Source organism: Gymnoscopelus braueri (genome assembly GCF_963280865.1).
Source record: "Gymnoscopelus braueri genome assembly, chromosome: 19".
Taxonomy (NCBI): domain Eukaryota; kingdom Metazoa; phylum Chordata; class Actinopteri; order Myctophiformes; family Myctophidae; genus Gymnoscopelus; species Gymnoscopelus braueri.
Window position 1 is genome coordinate 25,909,037 of NC_137621.1, and position 25,877 is coordinate 25,934,913.

Genomic DNA, 25,877 nt, shown 5'->3' on the forward strand with positions numbered 1-25,877 from the left:
TTTATTATTTTATTTCATGAAATTATTTTGAAAAACCATTGAATTTGTTCTCATGAAAAGCTTTGCTTTTTTATTTTATTTTATTTTCTTATCCGAAAATGTTTTTGAAATAACATTAATAAAAACAAAATGTATAAAACCAAAAAGATGGGATATTTACTCGTGACCCATAACAATTGTGCCCGCGACCCACAAATGGGTCCCGACCCAGTGTTTGGGAAATAGTGATTACAGCAGACAGCAGATTATTGCGTGTAGATGGCGACTCGTATGTGTGGGTGCATCGTGCATGTAACTCTATGGTATCAGAGATTCAGAGTGAGAGTGTGGGGGGCGTTCTGTCCGTATCACGCTGATGTAGTGTACTGTGTGATCTGGTAAGACAGGCATCGCAGACGCAGAGCTAAAGATTTTCTATCAGGCATATTATAGGACGTCTTTCCTTTTAGCGAGGTCCTTGTAAACCCGGAAGTGTAGTTTTCACGTGTTGTATTTGTTTACACCGTGGTGTTTCTATGAAAGATGCTTCTACCGTTATGAACTGACAGCAACAACTAAATGACCAAACTGTATCTAAATCGGGGACAAAGGGACATATCGTATCATCAACCTTTAACCGTAGCAAAAAGAAAATGAAAGTTGTCGCGCTAATAAGGTAACTGCGTTCTTGAAGTGTTACTGACTCTTTGCTGTTTACTGTGCTTTGCTGCTGTAGCATTCAGTTCAGTTAGGAATTTAAATGGACTGATTTAATCAAGGTTTTATTTGCCACTAACTTATTATACAAGTACAAGCAGCGAAATGCTGTTTGGACTTGGCAAAAAAAGTGCAACATCCCAAACGTAATAATATGTAAGACAATATGTAAGAAATTATCATATAATTTAATAAAAAATATACACTGATCGAGAACCACACGATTTTGTCTTAGATAGGTACATTAGCTTATCAATATCCAGCAGTTACAGAAGTGTGCATAATAGCCTACATATCTGACTGTGCAGGTAAATGTACATGCATAATGTCACAGCTCGGTACATAAAACGTCCATATTTTTAATGCACGTTGAGAGTTTTGAATCAACTGAAAATAGCTGTGCTGTATTATAAGTTTTGCTATTCAGCTAAACATTTGAATAGACGAGAACATATAGTGGTTCAAGGAACTATCTTTATGTTCACCTCTGGGAAATAATAACATACATAATGTTTCAGAAAGTGTGGGGTCATTTTGTACAATATTAGGCCTATATCAAAAATAATAATCTGTCACATTTAATGGAAGAACCTGGAGAGTAGTAGTGCCTTTGTTGTCATTATTGTTTATGGTCTTTATTGTTTTAATTATTATTTTTGTCATTGTCATGTAACGTTTGTGTAACTGTTCTATATCGTTTTTTGTATTGATGTTTTTTTGTTATGTAAAAAGTCAATACATAATATAATATTGAAGAAGAACATAGATTCTTATACTGGATTCAATGACCCTTCTCACCCTTGATTGAAATGTGTTTGGCCATGGACCCCCATCTGAAAACATTTTGTGCCAGGGAGGGACCCTGGGCCCCATAAAAGATTGGTGACTGTTAAAAATAGCAGATCTACAAGCTCACAATGCATCATATTGTGACATGTTGTGAGCTTTTATATGTCGGCTATTTTTGAATAGCCGACAATAAAATACTAAAATACTTTTTTTAATGCTATATTAGTTAATTTTGCAGGGGACCCCCTGGAACCCGCTCAGGTGTCCGGACCCCACTTTGAGAACCCCTGGTCTATTCAATTAGTTCACTGAGAAAGTAGTGTAGTAGAAAATGCAGTAGTTCATCACAATGCAGCATATCCCTAGCCTAGGATAATGCGAGAATGCAGTCCATGCATTCTATCTAGCTGTGATGCCAGGCACATATCAGGGCTAAGGTCTATCCCGCATCAAAATGATTCAGAACATGTTTGCCTATTTCTCATAACTGTGTTCCAGCGGGGGCAAAGACAGCTGCTACAACATGATGCAGTGTGTTGCTGCCGGCCACAGGATCACAGCTCTGGCCAACCTGCGCCCTGCTAACACAGGTGAGATGATGATCTACAGGGTGCTATGATCTACAAGGACCAGCCAGGCTATGTGGGCCAGCCAGCTGCCTTGCTGTCTGGTGGCCCCAAGAAGTTCTGCCTAAACAAAGTACTGCACAACTTGTTTATATCAATCCCTCAGGACCGGAGGTCCTTCTGGAGTACGAAATGCTTGGAATGCTGAAATGTGGTGGAATCGCAAATCCGACCATAATTATGAAACATGAGACGTTTGGACAAATAATGTATGGTTACATATTTTTAACTATGGTGTATTTACTCAAGTACTGTACTTAATTACTATTTAGTGAAACTGCTTGTACTTTACTTAAGTATTTAATTTAATTACAGTACTTCTACTGAAATATTGTGCTTTTTATTCAACCACATTTTAGTTGCTAGTTAAATTGCACATTTTGATTCTTAATACAAATCATATACAAACTAATAAATTCATTCAATCATATATTTCTACACGTACAAAAAATCATGAGCTACACCTTCACCAGCTGTAATTTTACAGTGATTAACAAATGAATGATCAATAATAATAGTCCAATAGCATCGTCCTATATTATTCTGAAATGGGCGTTCTGCATAATGACTGTTTGGACGTCATATTTGCTACTTAAAGTATATTTTGATGCTAATACTTTTCCACTTTGACTTAAGTAAGCGTTTGAATGCAGGACTTTTACTTGTAACAAAGTTTCTACACTGTGTATGGTATTGCTACTTTTACTTAAGTCAAAGATCTGAGTACTTCTTCGATCATTGCAGATACATTTAAAGTGTATTGTGTACCGTACAACCTAATTTGCTGCTAATTGTTTTGATTTAAAAAATGTTTTGGATTATTAGTAGATTATTCAACAACCTACTAATAATCTGGAATCAGGAAATTCAAACAGTGTTTATATTAACGTGTTATATACAGTGTATATATATATACTGTATGTATGTATGTATGTATATATATATATATATATGTGTATATATACAGTAACATGTATGTATATACACACACACACACACACACACACACACACACACACACACACACACACACACACACACACACATACACACACTATAATATACTGTATATATACAGTATATATTAATGCAACATATTTTTTCTTGTCCCTTCATTTGGGATAGACGATAGAAATCAATTGATATTAGACTTTGATAATTTATACTAAATAAAATAACAGAATTTTAGCTAACAATGTGTATCTGTGCGCACCGTGAAATCGTTCTTTCTGCCAAGCCACACCAGCGTCGTACTACAGAGAATAATTGAGGATCTTCTCCTATATTTGTGTTCCTTGCCATAGATGAGTTGGACAGCTACATGTACCAGACAGTGGGTCACCAGGCCATAGATCTGTATGCTGAAGCCATGGACCTGCCGCTGTACAGACGCACAATCCAGGGTACCAGTCTGGAAATTGGCAGGGACTACATTCAGACAGAGGGAGATGAGGTGGAGGACCTCTTCCAGCTGCTGCACCTGGTCAAGGTGGGCATTTCTGTTTACCCAGTGAGACTGAGAAGGTGCACAGTAAAGTGTAATTTGTTTGTTTACATTTGTACACACTCAGAGTTACGAATGGATAAATGAATACCAAGGATTGTAGTGTGTAAAGGTCCTGACACACCAGGGGTGCTTATTTTGTGCGACTGCTTAGCAGAAATTCAAACTTTTGTGTGTGTCATATGAGTACATCCATACAGAACATGTGTCATATGAGTACATCCATACAGAACATGAATATTACGCACCGATGAAGCAACGCGATTTGTATTCGGAACGAATATATGAGTGGTTTTGATGCAATTTATTGATTTATTGCATCGTTTATTCGTCCCGCCCCTGTTACCTTAAGGGTTCTAAGAGTATTTTTATTTGATTTAGTTTGTTAAATGACATTGCCATTAATGATCTATGAATTTATTTTGTCAGGGGAGAGGTCTTGTACTTTAATTGTAGGGCCATTATTGGGCTGATTGTGAAAATAGGACAGAGAATGTACCTTTGTGGACATAAAATGGTCAAACCTGACTAAAAACACCATGTAACTACATAGACTTGTCGTACTGTACAATCCATGTGGTCACACGCAGTTTTATGCCTCCTTGCTACTGCTGACATATGCCTGAAACCTGGCTTATATTTCGTCGTACGAAGGTGTCCTGTGCTAAGATTAAGAAACTGCAGATCTACAAGCTCTGAATGTGGCAGCTCATATTTTTGGCGCGCAACTCCGTGGTACGATGGAGTATAAATTAAGCATGACTGTTTTTTGGTGAGTCAACTGTCCCAGCACTACTAAACTTGTCATCTTGACTGAGGCTCTGTGACACATGTCACTGTGTTAAGATGCTTTACACACCGTTCTCAGTGGATTCAGACTCACTTAGCAGTCCATCAGCACCATCTCAAACCCGCTTGTCGTGTTTCATTTGGCCCTGCTTTGCGCTAACTATACCTAGCAAGTACTGTAAAGTACAACCTATCCGCATGCGAGAGTACAAGGCTGCGTTATTGCTTTTAGTCTGTCTGGTTCAGTTTGCACTACTGAGGACATCTTAGTTTCACTTTCAAAGGGGGATATAGTATATGTTTAATCCTGCTCTTGAAACGGTATGCAGTAATTGAGTCTACTTTTCATCAAATCAAAGTTTTATGTATAAAGTTGGGTTCAGATGCCCTTCAACAACTGGGTTGGCCAGAAATGTTCCATTCTTTTTTTCCTTTTTTCTTTTTTTACACCTCGGATGACAGAAGATCAGATGCAAAAATTAATCACCAATGAATATTTCATCAAATACCCCCTTTTGCCAGGACGTTGAGAAAATATTCATTTGATGCCAAATTATGTATGAGGCCTCAGCGGTGCAACGTAGTAGCGGGAGACCATCTGACAGGCTTGAGTCACTGGGTTTCGTGTGTGTTAATGGCCTCCTGGCACTGCCTACCTGACCGCCTGCAACCATGAGGAAGCTATCTGGACACACACTTCAAGAGCACCAGCAGCAGCCCTCCCTGCTGTCAATACAAACAGACGCCCGGGTGTTGGTTTGATCCAACAGGAACACTTTTCCCCTCTCCGCCCCCGCACACAAACACTCATGTTAGCTGGCAGCATCACATTTGAAGACCTTGTTATGGGACGGCGGGCAGGGGTTTGTTGTTGAGATGGGGGTTGACTTGACGTGGTCTAAACAGGAAGTGGGGAGACCATGGGTTCTCCCTGTAGGTCTGTGTTGAGAGACGTGTTCATCCAGGGCTGGGGGCTGCTCTGGGGCCCCTGCATGTCCGCACGCACGCACGCACGCACGCACGCACGCACGCACGCACGCACGCACGCACGCACGCACCGACGCTTGAGTGGCAAGGGCCAGTAAGCCTGCCTCAGGGCATTTTGCGCTCTCTCTCCCTCTCTCTTTTTGTCATCCTCTGTATAAATCTCTGGCTCCACACAAAGTACAGTATGTGTGTGTGTGTGTGGGTTCATTCATGTACACACGCAAACGGAGGCACAGATTGATTTCTGGGTCCTACATACACTCACCTCTTTTTGTAACAAACTGCACCCCCCTCTCTCCTTTTGGCTGGTCAACGCTTGCTCTGATTGCAAATGGCTGCTAATTTCCCATTTCCAGGGCATCTCTGGTCTGACCTCTCCCGTCAGTAGGGCCATAGGGCAGGGCAGAAGGCTCCCACGGGGCCTTCACGGGGCCTGCAGACCTCCAGTCCCTTTTCTGTTTACCCCTCTCATGGTCATCAACAGACCTGGATCATAAACAACTGGCTTCCTCTCTCTTTGAGTGAAGTCTAGTGCAGCTATTCTCGATAAAGTTCAACTTTATTATCACAAGTTTCTGGCAACTCTTTTGGAGGTGCATACTCATCACTGTTCTTGCTCATCAGTACTGTTTGTTCTCTATCATGAAAGGAGGTACAACTCTCTTAATTGTCTTTATCTTTTAATTAGTTTGACTATTCTGTCAAAATATCAAAAAACTATTCCGTTACCAATTCACAGTTCAACAACTATGTATAGTTGTGCGTATTGCATATTTCTCTTGAAGACAATTATTCAATTTTTCACATTTAACTCAGCGACTGGTTCATTGTGGTGAAGGAAAGGAGAGAAGAGAGACAAAGATACAACTTTTCTGATAATTAGCTGTTAAGTCACCCTCACTGGAAAAGAACAGTTTTAGCATAAAAAAGTGTTCTGTTTGGGAAGTGCGATATTTTTTAATATTCTTTCTAGCAGTTTGAATTAATTAGAAGTTACAAGATTATATGGCAAATGACACTTGAACATAGATTAAAGATTCATTTCTATTTTTTCCCCCTCGGTGTCAGAGTTGATGAGTTTAAGTGAATATTCTTCTCTCCACCTTCTTTGCAAGTTTGACAACAGGCTCCGATAGCATGAGCCAACAGTGCCATCTATGGGTCATCCTTAGACACTGGCAAACCACAGCAGTCCATCTTACTTTGGTCTCTCGATCGAAGGAGAAGAAGAAGAATGTTTGGAGCCATTCAGGGGATTCAAAGGAAAGGATCATTTTCTTCTGAACCATTGTCAATAGGGAAAAAAAGCCCCAATTATGATAGGGAAAAAAATGAGCTCTCCGTCCTCTAGCTGTGGAAATAATGGCAGAATAACAATGTGGCCCTATCCTTAGCCCCCTGCTCTCATCACTGGCTGTGTATGGCAGTGCCTCCTTTGAAGTTGGTAACCTGATCGACATGCGAGCCATAGCATATCCCATCCCATCCTGCTAGGTGCTGATGATCTTTGAACCCTCTCTTTGAGGGGAAGGAATAACAGTTTTGGTGGGTTTGGGGGGGGGGGGGTTAATTCTGAATATCTAGTTTAAAGGTAGGGTAAGTGATATTTTGAGGTCAAAACAAAAAGTATTTTGTTAAAAAAGTTAAAGTTCTATATTCTGATGATAGTAATGATTGTTATAGAGTGTTTGTTCAGTAACAGGGGTCTCCCTGTCTCTCCAGCTCTTTAGTAAACAGAACTAATTTAAACCAATCAGGAGAGAGTAGAGTACCCATTCATCAGCTTAAAATGTATAGTGTTCCAGACTTTGAGATTTGTGTCAAATATAAATTGCGTTACAAATAAAATGTATTATATCAAAAGAAAAGATAAAAGATGACATTTTGTAATAACATTATTACACAATGCCATTATTATTATTATTATTATTATTATTATTATTATTATTATATGGCCCATATCCAGTCTACTGTATATACTGTAAAATGCACAGTGATCATTTAATGGACCCTTCCCGGTCCATTTGGTTAGTTCTTTTGTACACACTCACAGCTAAATTTTACTCTTTGATACACGTTTACATTGTATCACAGCGCTTCCATTTCTCTGGATCTGGCCAAATAGTTATTGAACCTTTCCTCCTGCTCTGTACATCAGTGGCATGTCTGTGTCCTCCATGCCTCTGAGTGGTTCCCTCTCTCTCTCTCTCTCTCTCTCTCTCGCTCTCTCTCTCTCTCTCCGCAGTGATCCGCTGTGATGTGTGATACAGATCAGCCGTGTCAGTCACCCCTGGCTGTAACGCTAGTCCCCCCGCAGGCCCACAAAACCCCTCATATTAGTCATCTCACATCCCTCAAGTCCTTCAACCCCCTTTCTGTGCTCTGTGACCCGACACAGTGGCTCTTTATGCCCCGTGACCCTGCGTGGCACACTGTGTGTGTGTGTATGTGTGTGTGCGTGCGTGCACACACACACACACACGTGTATGTTTTTGAAGGTCAGGTCAATGAGGGCCTCTGTTACATGATAACAGGTCTATCTCTCCTCCACACACAGTGTTGGAAGTGTGGTCACCTCCTTCCTCTCCTTCTGTCCTCTCCTTCTTTCCTGCCTCTCTTTCTTTCCTGACTTATTTCCTTTCCTCGCCACTCTAATCTACACAGTAAAATCCTTAGTGTTTATTTATCCTTATGGGTCCATTTGGTTACTTAAGTACACTACCAGAGTTAAAAACTGATAAATTCACACCGAGGATTTTACTGTGTCCTTGAGCGCAGAGCTCCCTCTCTCTCTTCTTGTCGCTGCCCCTTCCACGCCTCTTTCCCATAATCGTGAGTGACTTGCAATGGATCAGGTATTGTTATACGTCATTTGAATCATAGATGTCATTCTTATTTTATGGATTGTCTTGGCACAAATACTACCCATAATTGATATGTTTTTTAATTGTAACATTTAAGAATTAACCCAGGTATGCATGAAGAGTTGTGTCATGGAATATGTATATAACTACCGTTTGCAGATCATTTGGGTGTAGTCATCGATCAAAGATAGACTTCAGAGCAGTGACCTCACAACCTTTAGCACTGATGAATAAAGACAAAGACATTTAAGCTCATTAGAGTGATAAGGAACAATAGATGATATCTTTTGCACATGCTCTTTTGTGCAAGCTCTAATTAGCAGCACTGTGACGTCTCTGTCATATTGAAACCCAGCGTTGAGCACATTGGAAATGTTACGCTCACATCTTATCCTGTGACTTGTCAGGCTTTTAAGGGTGTTAAAAAAATACAAATGCATTATTTCTTTTTTGAAAAATATGATCTGGTCAGTGGACAACCTTTTGTCTCCCTACTTAAAAAAAACAAAAAAAACTGGTGCTATTTCTTTCTTCCTTGAGGTGTTAGGGAAAAGTACCGGAGATTAGCCCTCTCTTTGGTCTTAGTAGATGAAACATTCCCTTCCACTAGTGCGTGTTAAAACACCTCGTTTTTAGTGAGATAATCCCTCTCTTAAACACACACACACACACTCACACTCCCGCCCTCATCCTCAGCCTCTCCCACTGTTCCATTATTGACATCAGCAGACAAGAGCGGGACCCTCTGAGACTAGATCACCGGTCCATCCACAAGTCTGAACATTCATTTCTTTCTCTCTTCTCCTTCGCTTCCTTTTTCTTACTCCCCTGTTCCTGCTCACATCTTCACCCCCATTATTGTGTGTGCTCCGTCGTTATACACTTTTATATGAAACCTTCAGAAGCCCGGCAAAGTAGCGTTGCTGCAGGTGCCCTGATGGAGGTGTATCCTGCTGCGAAGGAGAGGAGAAAAAGAGAAGAGATTGACTGACACAGAGAGAATGAGAGATAGGAGGAGAAGGAGGAGGAGGAGGGCAGGCAGGCTGAGGAGTCGAATGAGGAGCACTGGTATTGATCAGGGAGCTGAGCTGTTGGGAGACAAGTCGCAGCGCAGGAGGGTGTGAAGGAAATCAAACGCAGCAACCCTGCTCTGATTACCAGCATGGTGCCGCATTAGATGCACGTTGGGGCTCAAAAGGAAAATGGATTTCTTTAAAAAGCTGCTTAATACATAAATCATGACCTCTGGGGTCACAGTCAGGGTTTAGGCAATCGGATCAATGATCAGGCTAATGTGAGCTTGTTGTAGCTGGTTTGCGGTGCTTAGAGAGCTCTAAATGGTATAGTTAGAAGTAGGTTATTAGTAGTCTTACAAATAATGGATAATTCTCTGCAGGCATATGCTGTTTTTCATTTGCATATTGTTCTTCCATTTTAAGCAGTATATGTTTTTTTTGACTTTTTATTGAAGATTAGGTTCATTTCAGTACTTTTCATATAGATTCCTACACATAGCTGTCTCTGTGTGTGTGTGTGTCTCCTCTTTTGTGTGATAGCCATTGTTATCTTTTCCTTTGGTCTGAGACGGCTTGTATTTTTGTTGGTCGACACAGTGGCAGTGGGGTTGAGATTGCAGCCTTGTTTTGCACATGAGGAAGGATAGCATTAGTGCTGAGATAATGGCGCTGTGTATTGTTCTCTGGCTGTGTGGAAGTGGCGGGGCAGGATCTATTAGACGCAGGCCCATTTCCCTCCAACTGACGCTAACAGTCCCCACAAACATTAGATAAAGAGCCTAGCCTCAAGCCTTTGTAATTTGTTTGTATTTTTCTGCTTAATGTACTTTGCTCAATCTTGTTTAGTGATGATGGAAGCAGATAGCCTTATCTCGCCTTGCCAAGGGCATGAGCCACTAACACTGCACGGTTGAACATTGTTTCAGTGAAAAATGTGTACGTGTGTTGCTTTTCTGTTTGATGTTGTTGAATGAATTGTAGAAATGGCTAAAAGTCGTTGGCAGCTTATCGCTCGATGAGCTGTTAACTAAACCAGTGGTTCTTAAAGCTTCTTTACCAGTGTTCAGCTGAGTACCCACTTCATCAGCACAAGACATTGCTCCACCTGATACTGACACATTTTTGGCTTACACCAGAAACTTTCTGAGTACCCCTAGGAGTAACCCAAAGTACCCCTAGGGGTAGTATACCCATTTGAGAAACACTGAACTAATCCTTACAGGAGTAAAGGCGACATTCACTTTCAGGGAAAGTGTGTATTAATACTTAAGGTGCTTTCATTGCTAATTTCTTATTGGAAATGAACGGAATTTGACAGTGGCACTGGTCCAACAAATGTAATTAAAATATTTTATGGTTAGCCGTCTTAGCTTTTTCCTTTTCTTTTTAACACCTTTACCGCCGGGCCCGTAGTTCTACGGGCCGTTAAATCCAACGGTTAAGCGCCGAGCCCGTAGTCCTACGGGCTGCGGTCTTTTCGCGCATGCGCGGTCCGGGTGCACTTTCGGAATTTTTTTGATCCACTTCCGTTTCCGGTTTGATGACAGGAAATAGAATTATTTGGGATCCGGTTTCGACGATCACGCCCGCTCCCATTCTACAGACGAAACTGAAACTCAATTCTCTTCCTGTAGTTTTTTCTCCTCGCATTTCACTGTTTAACGTAATCCGCTCTAACTCAAACATGGATGCCCCGTTTGACACGTGGTTTTCACTGGGAGATACAGGGAGATCTCGCGGATGTAAACAGACCGTTCACGGCTCAATCTTAAGGATTTTAACAAGATCTATGGCGACATGAAAAAAACAAAAAAACAACAAAAACACCTTGGCACTGGTGAGTACATTATGAGATTAACCTCTGGCGGTGGATGTGACCCCCCCCACCCCTCCCTTTGTGTATTTTGTCTATCCCATTCAAAATGCCTTCAGGTAGCGACAGCACAGTATCTCCTTTCTTAATAGCTTTACATATTTTAATCATAAAATATGTGTTGTTACATCTTGTTACCTTGTGTTGAAAATAGTTTTTTTCCTCTGCACGTCTCCAACACTTAAATTGAATGGATATTCATTTCAACCTGTATGACCACACTTAACCTTCATTCTGTCAGATTTGGCATCTATCCTAGGTTTTTCTTTTCTTTTTTTGTTTGTTTTACTCTTCCTTCGCAGTGGGTTCCTCACCCAAGAGAAGTGTGAATGATATTCCATAAACAAGCTAGAGAGAGAGAGCTGGATTCACAATGAAAACTCCAAAATCAACAGTCACATCACGCAGATACAAAAACAGACTCTTAACCTCCTTGGCCCTTTTAAAGCCCAGAATGTACCCCGCTGTGAAAAAGCCAGTCCTACCCAAAAGTCTTTTTCTGTCTATATATCTATCTTTTTCTGTCTGTGAGCAGACGGCTGAGGGATCGCTTCAGTCAACTCCTTCTTCCCCTCCATAGACTTAAAAATTAACAGGGCTTTTATGTTTTGTTTTGCAGACCATTCCCTTCGAGAAATATTTGTGGCAGGCCCCACCGCCTCCTGCAGCTTAAGTCATAACCAGCCATAGAAAAACACTGTCTGGAGTCTGGAGAGTGTGTAAAACCAGCTTCGCCACTATATTTTTTGCTCGGCCCCTCTCTGGGGAGGCGGGGGGGGGGGGGGTGTTGGGGGGGAGGGGGCATCCACAATGTCTGTTGTACATAGAGTCGAGGACATGAGAGCCGAGATGCTGAGAGCTTGGAACCTGACCTCATCAGGAAAACATTTTCATTTTAGACTGTGTGGATGTGTGGATGTGTACGTGTGCATTACTATTGTGTGTGCGTGCGTGCGTGTGTGTATGCACGCGAGTATGTACTGCGTGTGCTGGACACGTGTGTGCCTGCAATGATCCCTTTTGGTTTAGGTAGATCTTGTGGAACACAAAACTCTAGGCTATATGGCACAGTTTACCTCGCTGTGCTATGTGATCCCCCCCTTCTCCCTTTGATTCCATTCCACTCTCTTTCTGGAAGCAGCTTCCTGTCTCTTAGCCACAGACACCTCTAACTCAGCCAAGCGAGAATGCTTCTATGACACGGCGGGAATTTGGGTTTTTGTTTTATGCCCTGCAGAAAACGGCTTTTCATGTGTTTGTTTATTAGAAGATCTTGCCCTTTCTCACAGTGAGAGATGAGGCCTAGAGAGAGAGACAGTGTGGTTGCAAAGGTTGCATCATTTCCTGTCATCCCAAAGCCGTCCTTCCTGTGGTGAAAGGAGACTCTACTGCCGCGGGTGATGATCAGGTTCATGTAGAGAAAAAAAACATTTGGAAAAGAATGTTTGTGAAATTAGAATTTTGGTTGAATTGCCGGTATTCATGCACACGCATTGATAGACCTCCCTGTTTTCTTCGCGCTGCTTCCCGAGCGTTTAGTTTTCCATGCGCGTTGATATGGAAAGCCTCCTTGTCCTTGGCCTGCTGAAACCAGGGCTTTGTGCTTGCCTTGGCCGGGGCCCTCTCCCTGCCTGCCTGACGTCTGGGCCTGTGTTTACGTAACCATACATACAGACACGCACATACATATAGTGTATATACGTACATAGTGTGTGTGTGTGTGTGTCTCCGTCACTATACATATATATATACACACACACACACACACACACACACACACACACATATTAGAGGAAACTTGTGAAATGTTAATCTCCCTACTTTTTAACCCTGATGAATTTTTACGTTTTCCAGCTGTGCAGCATAGCCTATTTATGCGTGGGGCCTATTGCTGAAAACAGCCATGTCATTGTAAATGAATCACTGTCTATAACTAAAGTGTTCGCCTGTGTGTGTATGGGTGTGTGTGTGTGTGCATGTGCGTGTGTTTTAGTGCATACGAGTGTGTGTGGACATGCAAGCATGGAGGTGGGGTTGTCCGTGTGTGTTCATGCATGTAATTATGTTTGTGTGTATGTGCGTGCATGTGTACATGTGTACGTGTTAAACCTCCGGCTAGGAGACTGAACAAAAACGAAACGAAAGAGCCTCTAATGTGGTGAAGCTGCAACTTTTATCGTCCCCTCCACCTGGAATGGGTCCTGGATCAGTCCAGTTCAGCTCATCTCTTGTCACGTCTCTGTGGGTTGATAGCCGTCACTCAGTCACTCAGGCACCCACTCAATCATCGTGTTGACGAGACGAATGCCATTGTAAACCAGTCACGCCTGCACTGTGGATGCAGGCGTATAGGACGGCACTTTGCCACGTTCTCTTTCCTTCCTTCTCCTTCTACGTACTTAGCTCGAGACTGGTCAGGGTCTTTTTTTTAGGTTTATTAACAGGCAGGTTTTAAGAACAGTTTGTTATTCTTTATCCCCCCGGATCTGTACAGTTGATGAGTGACACATGATGACTCATCTCAAGCCCATCCAACGAGCACAAAGGCAGAGCCTGTCTTTCAATAGCTGCTTCAAACAGACAGCCATACCAATTTACCAAAGGGAATGTCTGTGAAAGCCTGTAAGAACAGGGTTTTGGTTGATGTTTGTTTTACAAAAGACGTTCACTGAAGCCGGCATGCCCATTTGTTGTTTTATTATGATGGATCTGACACATCGTACACACTGTATTGGACTTCACCCATCGGTAATTTTACAGGCATTGGATATAATATTTACACCTACCTTTCCTTTTAAGTGGTTACCTAAAATTGTCTTAGAACTTCCACGTACTTCCTATCCCCGCCCTGTTCTCAACCAGTGGGACAGTGAGAGTCACCTTGGAATACCTTGGAATGTCTGTACTGGGACAGCATGATAAAGTGGGGAGGGGTGGCTGATTAAAAACAAATACCCACTGTAAGCTTCTTGTCAGTTTAGGACGTGTGAGTTATCAGGGCGGCCCAACACGCCCCGGGACTGTTTCCACATTACATTAAACACAATTGCTTGACCCTTGCCGAGCCTCAGCCCTTCTACCATATCAACTCGCAGTGCTACATCAAGGGACAACTACACCCCAACCCCGTCCCGCCCTCCCTCCCACTCCAATCCTGTCAGTGTTCCCACCATGTAGGGGACCAGGGGAGAACAATCCCATTAGATTACAAACAGGCCCTGAGCTGATCTAATGGAGAAGACATTAAAACCCATGTCGTGTCCAGTCACTCACTCCATGGATAACTGGATACTGGAGCAAGAGCGGGATGAGAGGGCAGATGAGATGGAGAGCAGAGGGGGGAGTGGCAGAGAGAAGGGAGGGGGTGATGAACGTATGAGGGGGGGGGGGGTAAGGAGCGGCGTTCAGATGACAGCGAGGACATGGTGATGGAGAGCAAGAGTGTGATGGTGCCCCTGTGCCCTTGAGCAAACTGTCATTCAAAGCACTTTAATTAATTTCTCAGCCCTCCCTGCCTTTCTACTGGCCTGCCCAGTCATGCTGTGTGCGGTGGGGGGGGGGGGGGGGGGGCATGATATCATGGAAAGCATGTAAACAACTTTTGACTGAAACAGGTTGATTTTGCTATACAGTATACATGTTGACTCATACCGTATCTGTTATCGAAGCCTGTAGTCTTGATTCTGTCAATATATAATTTATATCAGTATAAAAGTAATTGTAATTTTGTCAAAGATTCCCCTGAAATGCTCTGCTGTATAATAGTCTATACCAGCCAATGCAGATTTGCGACTAGTCAGAATTGACTGAAATGGCCATTTTGGAACCCCACCATTTTGCAAAGTGGAGCTTTGTATTGTTAGAGTGTATAATTAAGATCTCGTTGTGACAGCCATTGAGAGAGAGCTAATGAGGGTTCTGATGTATTCAATGTGAATAAGAATATGAATATTGAATTTTTAATATTTTATGGCCCCCTAATTGCCCTGGTTGCCGTTAATGACTTTGTCTGCAGAATATTACCCCAGATTGAATGTAAGGCGTGACACGTGAATACCTTTATGTTCGGAGTTGATAAAATAGCTGCATTTTCAAGCAAGAACAACCCTGTGGTTTATGATTGCCGCATGTATATATCTCCAGGGCAGATATACATATCTTGACTGTGAATACATTTGAACTACACTTGGACTCCCCCTACTACGACGTATGTATATATAATTACAGAGTATATCACACAAGCTACCTTGGAATGGAGTTTAATGGCCGTATCGTTTCTTTGTGGAGCATGTCTGCTGGCCTTAATCTTCCCCGCCGCTGACATCTTAATAACTCAGCCCTCTCCATCTATTTCCACAGGAGACGTCCGGGTGTGGGGGAAGGATTACTTTAATGAATTTGACAATTAGTAACAGAAGTTAATGACTGCATGGGGCTAAGTACCCTGATGGACATGGCTGGGGGGAAGGGGGGGGGCTAAGGGCTTCCATTGCTCTGGGCCATAGATTCTCATTAATAGCTTTCCTGCCTGATGGAGAGGAGAAGAGACGAAAGTGAAAGCCAGACAAGGCCTTTGTTTAGTCTGGGCCTGACTGGGCTCCTGGGGGGCGTCTCACAATTTCAGCACCCCAGGCCAGTACCACTCTGGGCACTGGTTAACCAGGGCCGCGGGTGCTTAAACCGACGGATGCTACGTCAAGTGGTACTAGGTTCCTCAAAGGTTAAAACGGGGGGAAACACTTGTCGGTCTGTGCCAATAGTCGTGAAGGAAGAGGTGGATTGTGGGTCGCAGGATTCCTGGTGAACTGTGTGATGATTTATGTTGCTGTTAAGATAGCTTTTTACCCTGGTCTACCTTCTAATGTATTCAAAACACTACTTGGCCAGATCGATCCCATAAAGATTTTATTGAACTTTAGACTATAGGTTCATGAGCAGGTTCATAGGTTTGTCAGGTATTATCCAAAGATAAAACGTTTGGATAAATATTTCAAGTACACTTGGAGCACGTCTGCAATATCCATCGCTTGCAGATTTACAGTATGCTCATATGCATTTGCAACCCCTCTTTCACAATTACCCCCCCTGCCTTTCCCACAGCAGATGAGAAAGTATGTCTACAATCTGTGAAATCCCAGTCTCGCAGTTTGTCCAGAACGGTATTAAAGCTGCCTTCTCATTCCTGCCTGTCTCCCGGTGATAGTCTTAATGGAGACAAAAACAAAACCGCATCCAAAAATAACTCTTCCAAAGCTTTCCAAAGTGAATACGTTTGTGTTTGCCAAAGGGTCTAGGAGCAGGAGCCTCCATTCAAAACGTGCCCGTATGTGTGCGCACATGCATGCGTGCGTGTGTGTATGTGTGAGTGTGAGAAAGTTGTCTCCCGTCATCGTAAGTGGAGGATAGGTCTGAGTATTATTGTCTGTGTGATAATTATGTCTGTGGGTGAGTGGAGTGGAGAGGCTCTGTGAATTATAGAAGCCAGTTTATTGTTTGTGGCACAGTCAAAGCCTCAAGGCCCTCCAAGGTCCAACGATAAAGCCCGTCTCCTGAGATGGAGAGAGGGAACGACGGAGAAACTAAAGCGAACATGAAATCTGGCCCTGCCAAGTTTGTTGTCAGGGGACCCAGAAGACCAGTCTACCACTTTCTCTCTCTCTCTCTTGTTCTCTCTGACAATCTCTCTAAACGAAAACGATCTCCATCCAAATGTGCGTTTTACCACTGTTTCAGAAATAATCTCCATCCATCACGCGCCTGAAAACACATAATCACATGACCATTTGCTTACCATTACACTTGTCAACTTGTCAACTCACTTGTCACAACTTGATGGGATAGTCCAATACATTTAGCGGTATGGCTGGGCGTTATGGACAAAATAAAACATTGCATTCTTTTTTACCAAATGTCTCGATAGCGATATTGTGACGATAATATAATTTGACATAATATAAATTTTCCAAACATTTTCTAAATTAGTAGGTCTACAAGTTCATAACGTGTAGTGATACATGACACGTTATGGGCTTGTAGATTGCTATTATTTAGTTTAAAATAAGGCTTAAGTATGTTTTGTAATTAAAGTAATTTTCAGTAATAGCCAAGGGTTTAAGCTCCAACATGATTTTATTTCATGTGTCTATCTGCTTAACACATTGAATGCCAAGAACGCATATATGCGTTCTTTGCGTTCTTTAGAATCCATCACTTGTGTGCCAAGAACGCATATATGCGGTTTTTTTTTTTGTTTTTTTTTTCAAATTTGACCCAAAGACCAAGGAGATATGATTTATCGAAGATCTAGACTCCCATACACTTCCTTGTTAACTTAAAACTTAAAAAGTCTGTATCTCGGCTCTTGAGTACTTTTTTTCTTTCGATGAAAAATCTCTGGCAGTGGGCAAACACGGCAAGCAATAATTGTGGCAGTGAATGAGTTAACTTAAAACTTAAAAATTCTGTATCTCGGCTCCTGGCGGCTTTTTTTCTCAATGAAAAATCTCTGGCATAAAACAGCTAAAAAATCTGAAATAACTCTGGCATTCAATGGCTGATAGACACGTACTCACCAGTGGTAAGACCCAATCAGAAAGCGAACGGTGGTGTCTGAGTCATAACTTTCTAAAGTCCCGTTCGTCCAGATGTTAGGGGTTCAAAATCAACGTAGAAGTATGGATGCTAGGTGTGTTTTAAAACAAACAAAAACTACAGGCTACATCCACGCTTACGCGTTGATTCTGTCTCGCCTTCTCTCTTTCTGTCTCTTGTCATTCCTTATTTTTCTCTGTGTCTTTCTCAGTGTCTCTCTCTCCTAATTTGCCTCTTTAGGAACTGACAGTCATATTAAGGGAAAAAGGCTCATCCTTTGCATTAGAATAGAGTGGTGGCCCTCAGGCTTACCTAGAGTAACATGACAATGCCTGCAGCCCTCTTAGCTCTGTGCTGGGCTGAAATGTTATCATTCAGGCTTAATTACTGTCACCGGGCATCGGAATTGACTGCAATGTATATTCCAATTTAGGACACACTGATGGGATATGAAGACTTGAGTTGTACTGAATCCTCGGTTCCAAAACGTCCCCATGGTATTTAACTTTAGGTCAGAGTTTTAAATTATACATCTGTGTGTGAACTATTTTTGTATCTGTATTTGCCTCAGTGTATTTAGTGATGCCTTTTTTATTCCCTGTCCCCTGCCTAGGGGAAGCTGCGTTTCTCGATATCTGAATCTCTCTCTCTCTCTCACGCACGCACGCACGTCGCACGCGCACACACACACACACACACACTCACACACAAACAGACATGCTATATATCCTTTATCTGATTAGCTGACACGTCTGTGCGGAGTTCTGTGCATGTGTGTACGCGTGTTTGTGTGTGTGTGTGTGTGTGTACGCGTGTGCGTGAATGTGAGGCACTGCGTGTCACAGCACCGTGTCAGGCCTCAGGCAGGGCATGGGTTTCATTTAGGAAAGTATCAAAGGTTTACACGCTGTTCGCTTTAATCAGCATGTTTATCAGGCAGAGAAAAATTGCAGGAAGGGACCACAGGGAGAAGGGGGGGTGGGTGGGGGGTTATCTTAAGGACCAGTAGCCTGGGAAATTGATAATGGCTACAAGGTAATTTACTGGAGACTTGTGCATCCCTCCGTCGTGTGTGTGCTGGCCTCTCATTCTAATTAAAAGTCTTTGTAATGTTCTAATGAAGCTGCAGGTGTGTGTGTGTGTGTGTGCAAATGCAAAGAAGTGTGTGTGTATGCACACACACACACACACACACACACACACACACACACACACACACACACACACACACACACACACACACACACACACACACACACTGTGTTTACGATTTGTCACTTTGCATCAAACCCAGAATGTGAAAAAAAGATTGAACATATCTCAGGTCTGTTTCAGTATTTACTCGTCTCTCTGTTTCTTGAATACCAAATATATGACAGGAAATGCAATTAGATTAGCCCTCAGCAGTATTAGAGATACATAACCCCCCCCCCCCCCCCCACACACACACACACACACACACACAATAAAAAACTGATGCCTAAAGTTCTTCTTTGTGTGTGCGTGCGCGTGCGTGTGTGCATACTGTATGTGTGAGAGGGAAGCTGTTCGGAAGACAGACTACAGATAAAGACCAGAAACCACAGCTTAGAGTAGTGGTAGTTTTGGTGCCTCCAGTCACCCTTGACACGTGTGCATGAGAGCACACACACACACACACACACACACACACACACACACACACACACACACACACACACACACACACACACACACACACACACACACACACACACACACACACACCCTTTAAGCCTCCAGAGGATGTGGGCAGGACCACAAAGGCCTTGATATGGCCAGAGTGTAAACATCCCCACCGCCTGCTGCTCTGATAGAAGCAAAGACACTGTATGTGTCTTTTAGACCGTACAACACAGTAACATCCTCAGTGTTACTTTAACTCTGACAGTGTACAAATATACTATACAAAAATACTCTGATTTACAAATGAATAAATTAACACTGAGGACTTAACTGTGTGTGTTGGGGGGGGGGGGGGGGGGGGGGGGGGCTTTACAGTCAGATTACCCATTTGGTATCGCACAAACTTTCTGATGAAAAAATTGCATCAAAAGTGATCATGAAAGTCAACCAAAGAACAACATTTTTGGGCAGGATCTCCTCGTTTCATCAACAGGAGTGGGCACAAAAGGGTACAATGGGCACTCTGACAAAACCCCCAACACTATGACTCTGACATAGTGCGCACACGAGTGTGTGTGTGTGTGTGTGCACGAGTGTGTGTCTGGTATGTAACTCTCCTAGTGGAGTGATTCCCTTCTCCTTACGTCTCATCTTCCACCCTGCAGGAGAAGGAGGCTGTCGAGGCTGTGTCTGTAGGAGCTATTCTCTCTGACTACCAGAGGGTTCGCGTGGAAAATGTGTAAGTCGCACAAACACACACACATGCATGCTTGAATGCAGGTTTCCTTGAACTCAATCAGATTTTTTAAAACCTAAATCCCATTATTCTGATATGAGGAGATCTTGTTTGTGGGAAAAGAATACCCTATGTCTTCTGTGTATTTCTCCGCCGAAATGCGGAAGTGTTCGATGATGCGAAACGACGTGACTGGTGACACGAATCAACGCGTTTGATGTCACCGTCATACACTTATGCATTTCAAAATTTGTATTAGCATTATTATTCTCTCCCACACACTATATTGCCCTAGATATACAATCACAACAATGGGATTTAGTTTCAAAATACGCGCAATATTCCCTTAAAATGACTTCATACTGAGACACACACAGAGAAGTTGCCTGACCTCAAATGACGCAGTCTGTGGTCCAGCAGTGAAGGAAGAGACTACATCTATCTCCCTCTGTGCTGAACTGGGATTGAGGTTTGTTTACACAAAATGTGCACACGCACACGCAGACACACATGCATCGGGTTTTGTTTGTAGTTGTGTTTCATGAGGAAAAGATTTAAGGCACCCAAAATGTCTATTATAGTCTGCTTTTGGAGCTGTTAGAAATTGTACTTTTCACATTAGGTGTCCTGTTGTTCGACACAAATAGTCTCATTTGCGGCGAGGTCAGAGGGTTTCTTTTAACAAGCCTACCCTTCTCTGTTTCTCATTCTTGTTCTTGTTTCATTCTCTCTCTCTCTCACTCTCTCCCTCTCTCTCTCTCTCTCTCTCTCTCTCTCTCTAGACTGACAACGATCGGACACATTCCAACACAAGCGTCTCTTGTCTTATATTTCCAGCAAAACCACAGGCCTCTCTGCTTATGTACAAATCCTGCTGTCAATCATCCATTGTTTTCTCTCATACACACCAGACTCACACACCACACCACACCACACCACACACACACACACACACACACACACACACACACACACACACACACACACACACTCGTGCTCATGCACCTCAGGCAATTTCTGAGCAGCAGACATGTACGCCCAGCAGTTTCGGCTCTGGTTACCTGCTCAGATCCGCGTGTGTCTGTGTGCATATGTTTGTGTACTCTATACGCACATGTTTATGTAACAGCCAAGCAGAGCTTAAGATGGTGCCATCTTAAGATAATTACTCCTGTTGGGTTTCTGCGCTCTCCTCCTTGACAAAAGCCACTGGCACCAGTGGTGGCTGAGAGAGCGTGTGCGGTGGGCGTCCCACAAGTGGCAGCCTGCCCACAAAGTGGAGAAAGTGTCCCAACCCCATGGTTGGCTTTGAAGTTGGAAGTTCTGATCCTCACAAGTATTCAACGTAAGCCTCTTGTGTTGCCCTGCCTTCCTCCAACCCCCTCTCATCTATCTCTCTCACAAACCCTAACCCCCCCCCCCCCCCATCTCATCTGTACTCCAGGTGTTTGCGGCTTGGTTTGGTGCCCCTCTCCTACCTTTGGCGCCGCGACCAAGAGGCCCTCCTCTCAGAGATGATATCATCTAACCTCCACGCCATCCTCATCAAAGTGGCCGCCTTCGGTGCGTTGGTATCTCTCTCTCTCTGTCTCCCTCTCTGTGTCTCTCTCTCTCTCTCTCTCTCTCATGTCTCGGGCAGGGGGCGAGCAGTTCCATGTCCCTTTCCCCTGTCATTATTGGCTTAGCCCCTCACCCTTTTCACCATCCATCCATAGGTTCAGAAGGAGTTTGCAGTCTCTGGGGATGAAAGAAGGACCAGCATTTTGGCAAGTGCAGGACAGGAGGAGGAGGAGGAGGAGGAGAGGAGGAGGCAGTTGTAAGGGGAGGTGTAACCAGAGAGAGAGAGACAAGAAGACGTAATGGCCAAATCATTAATCTGTGGTTTAACAGCAGTGTTGAGACTTGTGCTAGTGCCAGGGCGTTGAAGCGAAGAACAATATGAAGAGATAAGAGAATCAGTGTAGGGAGGGGTGTGTGTGTGGGCTTTGGTGCGCTTGCGTGCGTGTGTGTGTGCGTGCATGTGTGTGCGCTCGCGCGAAGAGAGGGCGATAGGCTGCTTATGGCAGTTGTGAAAGGATCACATGAGAGTGCACGGTGCATTAATGAAACCTGTCAATAAGCGTGGCGCGTCGCCATTGTGTCTGAGGGTTGCGTCGCGTCCTCTGCTTATGCATTCCTCAGAACACTCGGTCCGTGAAGCAGAGATTAAAATCTACTATATCTCGTTTAAAGTTTTTTTCTTTCAAAGTGCTTCACCACTGAGCGAAGAGGTTAATGTAGTGTCACCCGCTCGCTCGCTCGCTCTACCTGCCTATTTTGAAGCCCGAGGGAGAGGGAAGATCAGATTACCGAACAAGAGGAGGGAGAGAAGAAGAGGAAAAAAAAAAGTTCTCTTTTTCTTCTCTGGGGTACACGGTGTTAAGATTCTTACCTGTATCTACTTGACAGGGAAGTCGGATTCCCTTTGACGGTGCCAGTGATAAATGATAATTACGGCCACAAATGGCTCTTTCTCCTCTCTCCAACTACTTGTGGCGATAGATCATCATGTAGACACTGTTTACGTGCACTTAAGTGCTTGTTGTCGCCTTTGGTAGCAATCAGTTGAAAGGGGTCCCATGCAAGACTGATGACCCACAGAGTTGAGCGTCGAGAGGGTTTTCTGCATATCTCTCTCAACGCTGTTCATTGCCTCTCATGGAATGCACTTGATGAGCCATCCGTTTATCATTTCATCTCTGTCGGACAGAAACCTTGTACGTCCAAAACCTTACTTTTGAGGAAATAGAATAAAAATAACCTGTTGTCCATTGGTTAAATATTTATAAATACCACAGACAGAATTAACCACTTTTAACCTGACGTTCCTATTTTGTGTTTGTCATTAGAGGTGAAAATGATAAAACTTTTCCAAAAAGTTTCAAAATCTTCAATGTTGCAAAACATTGCAGATCTACAAGCTGACCATGAAAAAGCATAAAAATATGAAATGTGGAGATACAAGGTTTCTGCCCGACAGCCACGATTTGTACTGTACCTGCTGCACCCTAGTAGTCATTTTTAACGGTTTAATGTTTGAGGAATTATGTGCAATAAATATCATCACACCCTATCGGAGGACTTTTTTCTCTTTGAGATAATGGCCAGAAAGCAATTTTTGAAACTCCTTTGTTTCCACTGATAATTGTAATAAATCTAGAAGATCTAAAACAAAAAAAAAAAAACATTTAGCCTACGACTGAGTCATTTGTCTAAGCTACAACAGAACCCCCCTTGAGTTGTGTATTGTACTCTGCCTTTGAAATCCACCATCACATTGTTCCCCCTCTCTCTCACCCCATTTGAACGCGCTGAACCTGCCACAGCTAGAGGAGTGGAGGTAATTATGCAAATGGGGGAGGTCCTTTTTGAGAATGTCATCTTCATTTGGCGGCTTGAGAGACAGAGGCGCTTGTGTGCCCCGTGCTGCTGTCGTCGCTGCTAAATGACCCTGCTGGATTCGTCCACACAGCCGCAGGAAACACCTCAGCATGACCTCTTTCAACCCACCGTCCCTATTTTGAGCATGTCGTTATAGTCGAAGCATTTACAAACATTTTCCAAAATAGTGAAAAATAGGCGAGCTATAAGCTCACAGCCGATCTTGTGATCTTGAGACATCGCCTATTTTCGCTGCGCCACAGCGTCATACGACGAAGTATACAATAGGGCTTAAGTTGTTAAAATGTCTCAGTCAACCCGTGACCCGGCTACTTCGACCGATTTCTTTCAACCTTTCTCTAAACACCTAAACCTCCTTTAAAAGCAAATTCTCCACATTTTTTTGAAGATTATAATTAGAAAGGAAAATTACCTCAGGTGCCTTGGGAGTGTGTATCTTACCCTCCCACTGTATTTTTTGTGTGTGTGTGTGTGTAGGGTGTGTTGTGGCTACAGGTAGAAAGAGAAGATCTTATCGGCCCTGACTCCTCACCTGTCCCGAGGCAGGGGTAATTAGAAAGGAGAGAATTGAATAGGACTGCAAACGCCCCAGGCACTTTAGGCACCACTCATATAATTGCAGCTTTGGCGGGAGCAGGTCTGAGCAGTGAGGTGTGCTGTTTGGGGGAGATTGGGTGACAGAGGGGCGTACCTGGGGGCCTTTGCAGTGTGTGTGTGTATGTGGGTTGTGTGTGAGAGTGAGAGAGATTTGGAGGGATTTACTTGCGCAGACCTCAGGAGGAGATAAAAACAACTCTCGCAGGGCAAAGGTTAAAGCCGCATCTGACGATGACAGCCAGAGCGGCTTATGACATCCTGCGGTACATTTGTGACACACTGTACGATATTTGGTTTCGGTGGGCTCTGAACAGTGGGAGGTAGCCAGAGCTTAATGTTCCTTCGTTCCCCGCTTAGACGGACAGGTGGAAATTAGCGGTGAACGGATCAAGAAAAATACATACACTTTCTTTTTTTTTAAAGGAGATATTCCGAGATGACAAATCCCTGCGGTGAAAAGACAGCTGTCCAATGGCACGATGATCCTCTAAAGTGAATTTTCTGGAAGTGTTCATTTCCATGCTGATTGCCGCCCTAAAACCACAAAAGAGGGAAGGAAGATTTTCGTCTGCTAAATCGTTTGTAGTGACGTCTGTTGAACTTTCTAAGGCAATCACATCAAGATGTCATGAAGTGCCTCTAATTAGCAAAAAAGATAGAGAGAATGAAAACAGAGTGAGAGAAAATAATAGCATTTTCACCAACAATGTGACATGTATAGTGGTTGCAAAATTATCTTTCTCTTTCAACTTGATTTTTTTTCTTACGTTACCATGGTAATTGGCAATTCCAAATGCCAGTATTAAATATTCATGTAATTAATTAATTGATTGATTAGTGCAGGTGTATAAGGGGGGAAGGGGGGGCACAGGTTCAGTACGCTGTGCAGTAGTTAATTGGTCCTCAGCTCAGGCGTTAATTGGCACACGTGAAATCAAGGTCTTCCTGTCAGAAACCTTTTATCACGTCACAATCTTGTACCCTTCCCTTTGTGTTGGGAGAAAAAAAAATGTATTACATGAATTGCTTTCATCGAGCACCTGACCCACATACAGACATTCAAGATACACTATAAAAGAAACTCATACCACACAAAATAAGTCATCTTATATTTGAAATAAATATTAAATTGTGACACGTCATTTCAAGTGATTGTTCATCTGTGTTTTCTTAGTTTAGATTAATGGCAAGTATAAGTACAGTATAAAAGTAAGTAAGCTAAGCCTTGCAGAGCCATTTGGCCCATAGGGCAGGAGTCTATCTCCTGTTTCTGTAGCGTGAGGCAGCTTCATGTACAATACACCCCTTGGATATGACTCTAGTTTGTCAAAATTCCTAAATGACCAACTTCGCAAACAATCCGAAAATAAAGATTTAAAGAGTCTGAGTCACACATCTCTGTAATAATTTGTATATTTTTACATGTGGTCAGGGTCAGTGCTGTTACTATTTAGTCAATTCAGAGCATATAGTAAATCAAAGAATTGCAATTCAGGTATCAAAAACAGAACATATATTGATTGTTTATATTACTGTTTCGATGCATTACGTTTTGTAGGGTTTCTTTTCTTATGTCTTTTTTTTTTTTTTCTCGATAAACTTTGGAAACTGATGCCAACATTCGGTTTCCAAAACCCGGATTTATTGAAAGTTGCTAAGCCACAACAAAACAAAGATTATGGATAACTCAGACATGATATGTCAAGGTAAACCAAAACCAATTT

General features: G+C 42.9%; 1 protein-coding gene across 2 annotated transcripts in view; it reads left to right on the forward strand.

The window, feature by feature from the left end:
• Window positions 1–500: 500 nt before the first annotated feature.
• Window positions 501–25,877, forward strand: part of dph6 (diphthamine biosynthesis 6) — a 69,947-nt gene continuing 44,570 nt past the window's right edge. For both annotated transcript variants that reach the window (XR_013932114.1, XM_080413901.1), the window contains exons 1-5: window positions 501–655; window positions 1,984–2,075; window positions 3,416–3,600; window positions 20,045–20,118; window positions 21,560–21,678. Coding sequence is in view for 1 of the 2 variants with exons in the window: in XM_080413901.1 (XP_080270027.1) it covers window positions 633–655; window positions 1,984–2,075; window positions 3,416–3,600; window positions 20,045–20,118; window positions 21,560–21,678 (493 nt within the window). In the remaining variant the exon portion in view is untranslated. The remainder of the gene's footprint in view (window positions 656–1,983; window positions 2,076–3,415; window positions 3,601–20,044; window positions 20,119–21,559; window positions 21,679–25,877) is intronic.